General features: G+C 40.4%; 1 protein-coding gene across 1 annotated transcript; it reads left to right on the plus strand.

Annotated features, from left to right (window-relative positions):
- Positions 1-1,932: 1,932 nt before the first annotated feature.
- On the plus strand, positions 1,933-2,868 carry LOC128991713 (uncharacterized protein F54H12.2-like). The gene has a single exon (XM_054414834.1). The coding sequence runs from the start codon at positions 1,933-1,935 to the stop codon at positions 2,866-2,868; it is 936 nt and encodes a 311-aa protein (XP_054270809.1).
- Positions 2,869-9,802: the final 6,934 nt, after the last annotated feature.

The following is a 9,802-nucleotide window of genomic DNA, read 5'->3' on the forward strand; positions in this document are numbered from 1 at the left end:
GGGAAGGTTACGGAGACGAGTTTAACTCTTGGGTAGCTGCGCACGATATACAACATGTCTAACATCAGTCAATTTTTCATGACATTGCCCAGCAATAGTTCTATGAAATATTTCCCACAAAATACAGTGACCAGTTATACCACACACTTGTCCAAACACATCCAATTAGACGGCAAGTGGGAATTGGCTTTGGTGGACATTCACTATCCTTGTTCATTTGTGGTGAATAGAAACAATGTTGATGATGAAACAATACGATTTCAGTATGATAGTTTATTAGCAAGATCAACGATCCGTGATACAGAACATTTCGCTATTAAAATAACAGGCGGATACTATAGGAATCTTGATGATCTATTGAATACAATCAACAAACATGAAGACATCCACGATTATATGGAATTTTCATATGACACGGGAATCAACAGAGTTAAACTCAGGATCATGAACGAAAACGTGTCGAATGTGAGTCTGAGTGAAAAACTATCACAGCAGTTGGGTTTTGATTATGATGAGAAAAATATATTAAAACCAAATATAACCGAACTGATTGGTTCTAAAGCGCCAAACCTCGCACTGGGTATTCCAGCACATATTTATGTGTATTGCGACTTAATAGAGCCACAATTTATCGGCGATACTACAGCGCCATTATTGAATATTGTCAACGTCAATATAGACACGTACAAGTACGGATCGTACAATTCAGTGTCATTCACAAGTCCGCACTATGTACCCGTTATGAAATCCACATTTGAAACAGTGGAAATCGACCTGAGGGATCACACAGGGAAAAAACTGCCATTCATGTTTGGAACGTCGTACGTGAAACTTCATTTTAGGAGAGTGCAATAGCAACAGCAGCAATAATGATAATCAATCTGAATGATCCCTATTTGGCATACTACCGACGGCAACAATTACAACAGACTGGCGGTGCTATTGATCGAGTATTTCACGGTGCACCATATCAGCGAGGACATGGAATCGGTAGTTTTCTGGGTGGTATGATTCGCACCATCGCTCCGCTGATCAAGTCCGGAGCAAAATCGGTAGGACAAGAAGCATTAAGATCCGGTGTTGGATTCCTAACCGATCTGGCAGGTGGTAAAATTACAGATCCAAAAACAGCCGCCAACTTACGACTTAGAGAGTTTACTGGATCGTTGAAACGTAAAGCTGACGAACAGATGGAACGTATGATGCTTGGTGGCGGCGGTGGCATTAGCGCGAAAAGACAACGCGTAACGCGTAAGAGTAACGCGAAACGCGCAACGCGAAAGGCTTCCGCGAAACGCGCAATGCACGGCCGTGGCAGAAAGCCTGTTACACCACAGTCGTTGGCTAAACTTCTTAGAGTGCGGACGTCTGCATCAAGAAGAGGAGGAGTGAAACACAAGAGACTAGTAGGGAGACGACAACAACGACAACGACGAGGAGGAGTAGAGTCAAGGAAGAAGGTGACTTCGCCGAAGAAGCGTACTTATCGCAGTGAAAATTTAAAGTCTATTGATATTTTTAGTTAGTTAAAGAAGAAGGAGTAAAATGTCGTTTCTACATCAAAAATCATGTGAGTGTGTCAAGACCGAGCTGGATTTATTCTCCTTACCACCTACGCAGACGAGTATTGAAAGCGGCAAATGGGTCCAGTACAAACCAATATCCACATTGACCGATGATGCGCCAATAGAGTTTGTAGTTCCGGGCAATGGTGATGAATATACTGACCTTTCACAAACAATGATACAATTGACCGCGTCTATTGTTAAATCTAATGGAACTGCGGTCACTACTGACGAAGAGGCGAAAACAGTTGGGCCGGTCAACAACTGGTTACACTCACTATTTAGTCAAGTGGATATGTTTATGAATCAAAAACTTGTTACGCCCCAAAACAACACATATGCATATCGAGCTTACGTTGAAACGCTAATGAACTATGGATACGATGCTAGAAAATCACATCTAACATGCAGTCTTTGGTACACGGACGATGGTATTGACATGAACGATTGCGCGGAAGATAATGAAGGACTCAAAGCGAGACGGGAGCTAACAAATAAAAGCCGTGAGATTGATATGCTCGGACATTTGCATGTGGATATTTGCAATCAGAATAAGTTCATGCTAAATGGCGTAGAGTTGAGATTTAAATTTATTCGATCAAAAGATGCGTTCTCCATTATGGCCAGCGCTGGTGAATTCAAGGTACATATTGTCGATATTAGTCTCTGGATTCGAAGATGCAAAATAAGTCCCACCGCACTGTTGGCGCACAGTAAAACACTCCAGACTGGTACGGCAAAATATCCAATCACACGAGTGGAGCTGAAAACATTCACACTACCCTCTGGAATACGTAACAAGACTTTGGACAATATGTTTCTCGGCCAAGTGCCGAAACGCATCATAGTGGGAATGGTTACGAATGCCGCATACAATGGAGATTTTAAAAAGAATCCCTACAACTTCGAACATTTTAAAACAAACTTCTTTTGTCTATATGTTGACGGAGAACAAGTTCCATCAAAACCATTACAGCCCCACTTTGAAAAATCAAAGGATAAATATGTTATGGCATATCATTCGATGTTCTCCGGTTCTGGTGTACATTTTAGCGATGCCGGCACCGTTATCAGTAGGGAAGACTTTGGACAAGGATACTGTCTGATGGCATTCGACCTAACTCCAGACTTATCTGCAAGTGACACAACACATTGGAATCTGGTGCGTAACGGTAGTGTTCGAATGGAACTCGGATTCGACGACGCGCTTCCCGAAACTGTCAACTGTTTGGTTTATGCCGAGTTTGACAATGTCATCGAGATTGATCGACAACGCAATGTAATTGTGGACTTTGGCGGTTAATCGATCAGTCTTCTATAAACATTCGTTTGAGATGGACCGTTTACGCAGAGCATTCAAGAAATTGAATATATCATCACCCATCATTGTGGACATTCAATGTTTCAAGGACAACCAAAATGAATACACACTGAAGGAAGTTTGCGTCTTGGAAGCTGACACCGGCGTTCTACTTATGCATCATATTGCTAAACCACCTTACGATCGATCAGAGTTGTCAGATGAAAAATTGCGGGAAAGCTACTGGCTCACAAAACACTGCCACGGACTACGATGGGAGTTCGGTGATATTCCGTACTATGAACTTTTTAACAAATTGACTGATTGTATATCAAGAAGACCGACGGTTTACGTCAAGGGATTTGAGAAGAAAGAATATTTAAAGCGTCATCATGTGATGGACTTTGTTACTACCAACGTAATCGATATTGGTGCAATTGGTTGCGAATCAATCACTTCAATCAATAATTTAATGTCAACAAACGTTTTGCGATGTCGCAATCACAAGTCTATAAACAGTCGATGTGCGCTCACCAACTGTGTCGCAATACGTGGGTGGTTACATCTGACAACAAATTTGGATGAATGTGTGGATACCAGTGGAGATGCGAGATCCTACTACTGCTCTTGTTTTAGCACATCTACTAGTACAACTACTACTGCTGCTGCCGCTGCCTCTGCCGCTACTATTGGTTATGATACTGTAGAATGAACACAGTGCAGATAGAAAGGCATCTATCCAAACTACCTGTGAGCAATGTGGGAGTTTACGCTGCTGACCGAATCCCACAACACATCTCTCCATCCACCGCCATGATTGTCAACACTGATCCGCACAACGAAGGGGGTACACATTGGGTTTCATTCTATTTGAATAGAAATGGAATAATTGAATACTTTGACAGCTATGGCCAGCCACCATACTTACCGACCTACCAGGGATTCCTGAAACGTAACGCCAAGTGTCGCTACATCTACAATGATCACCGCCTCCAAAGTGACGACTCTTCTGTCTGCGCTCACTACTGTCTGGTGTACCTGTATCTTCGTACCACTCATCACAATATGAAGATGGTGGACTTTGTTCACCTTTTTGACAACACATCGACTGCTCAAAATGATGCAATCATAAAAAAAGTCTTTACTCAATTGTACTTAAACAAAAAATGATTTGCAAAAGTAACAATATTCTTTTATAATGAAGAATATATCCCTCTGTACTGAGAGTGTATGATTTATTTCAAATAAAAAGCTTTCAATTATAAAATCAGGCTTTCATAATTTATACTTACCTATACCTATATTTTTAAGTTACCTTATTATTTTTACAAGTGAAAAATTACAAATTTAGTTTTATTCAAAAGAGGTTGATGGGATAAAATATAACGCACAAGTCATACAAAATGTGTCTGGTTTATTAACAGAAACAAACAAAAGAAAACAAACAAAGACTAGAATCATAACTAAAATATTCAATCAATTAATCAATCAAATTTATTCAGAAATATAAACATTATATACATTACTTACGGCAAATATTCTGAGATTATGTTTCTGCAAAGAATAGTTTGAGTTCAGGGACCAAGTCGTAAACTTTAAATGAAAATATTATACAACAAAAATTTAAATGATATCACTTTTACATTGAGTTGTAACATAAATCTGAATGCTATTAACTATATTATTATAATATGATAATCTTTAGAGTGTCTATTCACTGTTTATTGTTTTATCACACACATAAACGCCCTATAACCATCACACTCATGCGACTCGTTACCTATACAATTTAATTTTCGTCCAACTCCATCGGAGCTGGTAAAAATGGTGCTGCGGGTAATGGTGGTGCTCTGGGGGGTATAGCATAATGCCCCCATGGTAGTGTAGAAATTCCATCCTCTGGCATGACGTATCGCTTATCATCAAACGGTGCCAGAGATCGTTTCCTCACCACGACTGTGTACATAATATGATGCCTACTTTGGAAGCGCTGATTGTCTGTGCTCTTACAAGTTTTGTTATAGAGACAGTCCAAGTAGTCATCAACAGTCAATTTATTTTTAACAACATCGCGATTAACACCCTTTGCCCTCTTGACAGGTGGTTGCGCACCAATATCGTCAATATCATCTCCGTTACCTACAGAGCAAGAACTCTTACCGAAAACAAAACAATATAGTTTAGCCATCAACCCTATGAACATATTGATAGTGACTCCTCCTGCTTCGTCCTTAAACTTTCCCAGGACTCTTGCGTTGCTTCCGTCATAGCAGATGTGATTGTTGGGGTAGTTGCTAGTGTCAAAGTCATCGAGGTGTTCTATCATGTCGCGGTAGACGTTTCTGGTACGGATAGCATAAATAATCCCATCAGTGTCAATATACGTCATTCGTATTCTATTCAATCCGTATCGTTCTACCATGTCGTAGTGAAAACCGTACATCCATCTTTTACTATGGTCCAGAATAGACATTCCTGCATATACTGGCTTATTTAGTACAATTCGCACTTTTCCCATTTGAAGCAGGGCTAGGCTCTCGTTATACCAAACTCTGTCATTGAAATTTGCCTTGGCCACATACTTTGTGTAAATTTTGTGGGAGGCTACCAGTTTGAGATTTTGATGTTTCCTCACATTCTGGAGACTCATGCCGTAGACAGCGTTTACCATCAGCTTAAACATCTCAACTTCAAATTTATTGCTGGCACGCTGTCTGAGTTCAGTATTCAGTGTCACGTACGGTTTTAACCACGGCGACTGTTTGAATCGGAGTGCTCTGTGGATATGACAAAGACGTAGTCCATTTTCCATAGCTTGTTGGAGGTAACGATAATGGATCACATATTCTTCCTTATCCGTTAGTGTGGCCATAAGTTTATTGGATCTTCCCACACCGCTGTTGGTAATGTCATCCGATGAATATGGTAATTGATAAATTGGTGCCTTTTGCACCTCGGGACAGAATGGTAAGTCACGGTGCTTATCATGAATGGCATGATCCCTCGGATACTCCAGATCCACTTCCAGCACATAACCATACTCACCATCCGATGGAATTTCTGCAATGTTCAAGTCATCGCATTCCGCACGTGATAGCCACTCAAACTGGGCGTAAGGTAATGGCTCAGACATTGCCCATCCATACAAGTTATTGGCGTCATAGTACATTAAAAATGTATCATCATCATTCTCTTCATTATCTACTTCACTTGTTGATGCCCACTGACCGTTTCGATCACCTATTTTATTTTCCATTCTGGTAAACTTATTGTTTGCGGTGACGTGTCTAGTGACGCATTGGGTTAGTCCACCTCGAATACCCTTTTCAAAAAATAAATACTGATCTACATCTTGAAGAGTATCAAGTATCACGCCGGTCTTAAATAACATGACGTCCCACGCATATGAAGGTAATGTTAAATAATGCGCTGGGTCCAAGCCGTAGTGTGTTAGACACATATCCCTGAACCCTTCAAACACATCTGCCAACAGTAGTACGTCTGTTTGTAGGTAGATGTCAGCATATCGTCCGAGTGTTGTGCAGTTGAACTTGGCCCAGACACGCTGAGCGTGCGCATAATCATCATCTGTCACATTATTTCCAAAAACCTGTTTTGGCGGTAGGACCTCTTCGTTCAGTACATCCTGTGATGTAATGTGCTCATAAGGGAAAATTCCTTTCCTACGTAGCATGTCAAACTCTTCTTGATCCGGGTAGCGAGCTCTTGTTATGCTCATTTTTTCAGCTGGAAGAATTGATGCCAATATTGCTAGTGATTTTGACATCAGTCGGTATGAATCGACAAACTGCAGTTTGATGCTTTTCCTCCGACCTGCTCCCGGATGTTTGAATCGCTTCGAAAAGGTAATGTATTTTTCCTCGGTGTTGGCGAGCACATCAATATCACCTTTATCCACTGCAAGCTCTCTGACAATAAAGTGTGCATCATAGTTGGATAGGTTATGTAGGTACATGTTCACTTGTTCTTGTTCCTTGTACCGGAGGTTACAAAACCGATGTGCCGCTCCTCTGAACCTGTACGGTGGTGAATGTTGATGATCCCTCACCTTATTGTCTTCATCAGCAGGGCCAAACTTTTTTTTGCAGATATGACATACTATGGACTGCTGATATATCACCTGCTCTTGTGGTGTTAACTGTGGGGGATCATTTGGTATCCTATGTCCATAGAGGATGTCACCAATCTTCCGCACGTCATCCCGTACAGAGTTGATGAAGTGATTAGCGGCATCTTCACCTCGGTACAGTCGCAGCTTGGAGAACGTAGTGCAGGCTGGGTCGTCATCATCTGCGTCGCCATCGTTGACATCCCTCTGATCGTCATGAATGTAATAAGCATATGCGTACGGTGTATGGATATTCCTGACATTACTAGGCGCATTTGCATTTCGCTGACCCCCTCCTACTATTCTATTACCTGCTGGGTCCCAAGCAGGCGGTGCTATAGTCGGTGTAGGTTCGATAGGTTGGTCAGCTTCGTGTGGTACAAGTGCGCACTCAAAGTCTGCGTATATCGTAAAACGACTACGCTGAGTTCGCTCATAATTTTTAAATTTAATTTCCTTTTCTTCTGCAAGGTCAGTTCTCAGTGGTGTGTGTTTTGAGCAGTAGCGTTTATGTTCTTCTAATCGCTCCGCCCCTCTGAGTCCTAATTTAGTCGGTTGGTTGTCAAAATATGCAAAACAGCGTTTACATATAAAAATCCTATGTTTACGATGAGTCAACTGACTAGTTACCAACCGCTCAAAATCCTGAATAAATGCAAAATGCGTTTTGCTTCGATTTGTCAGGAATAACAAGTCAAAGTGATTAACCAATTCTTGGTCGACGACACGGAGAGGATATACAAATGTTTTGTCTTCAATCCTACCATTGGTCTTATTCTTCTTCTTCTTACTGTCCAAACCGTACACATTTACGCTAACGCCGGGGTTGTTGCGCTCAAACGTGCGGATCTGATCTAATTTTGTTGGAAATTCAATATTATTAAAATTTAAGTTTGCTGTTGCACGAACCTCCGCAGTGAACATATATGGACGAAGCTGTTCGCGGGAAGGATTGTCTATATATTTGGATAAAATGGCATATTCAAAACACCTTTCGTCCGCATCGTTCAGCACATTAAGTACGGCTTTTTTTGCGGCTATTTCCTGTGGCAGAGGGATGTAGGAGCTACCTCTGAGAGGATTATAAACATTAACTCTCACTTCCATAGTCATAACCCTAACAAAGCTCCATCCCGAGCCTCGTAGCTCGCATGTCTCCTTTTCCAACAGAAGTTTCAGAATAAACTCCCTACATATTTCTTCAACATCTGATGTTTGGAGCAGGACTACGTTGCAAGTTTTAAAAACTCGCTTACACGTTTCACCGTGAATATTAACAAATTCACATTCAATCCAGAGATTTACCTTAAGGGCATGAATGATGGCTAACAAATTGCGCATGAGTGTGATTACCTGATCGCGCACATTGTTGAGGAACTCCTGAAGTGTGATGGCTTCATCCACAGGTTCGATCAGACGGTATGTCTTTAACCGCCCGCGGAATGCAGTCTCGACTTCTGCGAAGCCCTCTGGTGCCAGGTCGGATGAAAGGATTGGCGCTTCATCGTCATCTTCTCCTCCGGATGACGACGTTGACGTGGCTGGGGAAGGTGGAGGTTGTTGTCCACCAAAGCCTGGTAGTGCTGAGGTGAGCTTGACTGGATGACAGCGTTGATATCGGGTATGACGTTGTAGATTATTTTTCCACGAGAATGTCTTCCCGCACGTCTCGCACATGAATAGTCCTGAAAAAACATTAGTACACATTACACAGACGGATAAATATAAATGATTATTTTACAAGTTTGTTTTTGCCTAATTTCTTTTACTGTTTCAGAATTATATTTAACTATATTATATTAATGATGTGTATTAGTAATCTTTATTTCACTTGGTTTTTAGGTAAACAAATTTAGTAGAGTTTAGGATTTTTAAACATTTTTAATGGATATAATTTAGTTTGTTTTAAGAAACAAAATATATAAGTACAAAAACTTCTAAATGTAGTTTGTTGGTTTATTTTTTTTACAATGTAATTACCTGTTAGTAAATAACAAAGATAAGGATAGTAAAACAAAGAAAAAATAATACATACCTGCTGGACGGATCTCCTCATGTTGAACTGTTGGTTGTAGTGGTGTTGTATATGGGGCTGATGATGGTCCTGGTATGGGTTCAGGCAATGGTCCTACTCTAGGCGCAGGTAGTGGGCATGCTACTGCCGGCGTTGGAGCGTGAACCGTGCGTTGGTGACGTAGGAGGTTGCTCCGTCGATTGAATGTACGACCGCAATCGGGACAATTATGTAAATCATTGACGTTGGCATGAACTGTCCTGACGTGCTCAACAACATGCTGTTTCAGCCTGAAGCTACTGCCACAAATGGCGCACACATATGGTCGTTCTAGGAGATTCTCCATAATCTGAATCATCGAAATGTTATTAGTGTACTGACTAAATAATCTATTTCCCACTACTATTGAACACACATTTTTGTTCTGTTAGTACAACAGATAATGTTTATATTTGATGGAATATCTGTTTGTACACTACTAATACACCGAATGTAAATAAAAATCATTTACATATAACAACCACTTTAAATACTAAATTTGATACATAATACGATAGCTGGAGATGTATGTAACCCCACTACTAATTCACAAAAATTTAAATATGATAATTACATTAAATACTTTATTTGATAATTATAATATGTGATGAAGTGTCTGTTTCCGCACTACTAATGCACAAAATTGAAATGTAGTAATCACTATAAATACTATCTTTGATAATTAGTTGTATGAAATACTATTGTTTCCCACTACTACTTCACAAAACTAAAATGATTATTTTTATAAATATAAT

The sequence above is a fragment of the Macrosteles quadrilineatus genome, unplaced genomic scaffold (assembly GCF_028750875.1).
Source record: "Macrosteles quadrilineatus isolate MER2022 unplaced genomic scaffold, UCM_ALF_1.0 Scaffold_4__1_contigs__length_99947679, whole genome shotgun sequence".
In the NCBI taxonomy this organism is placed as follows: Eukaryota; Metazoa; Arthropoda; class Insecta; order Hemiptera; family Cicadellidae; genus Macrosteles; species Macrosteles quadrilineatus.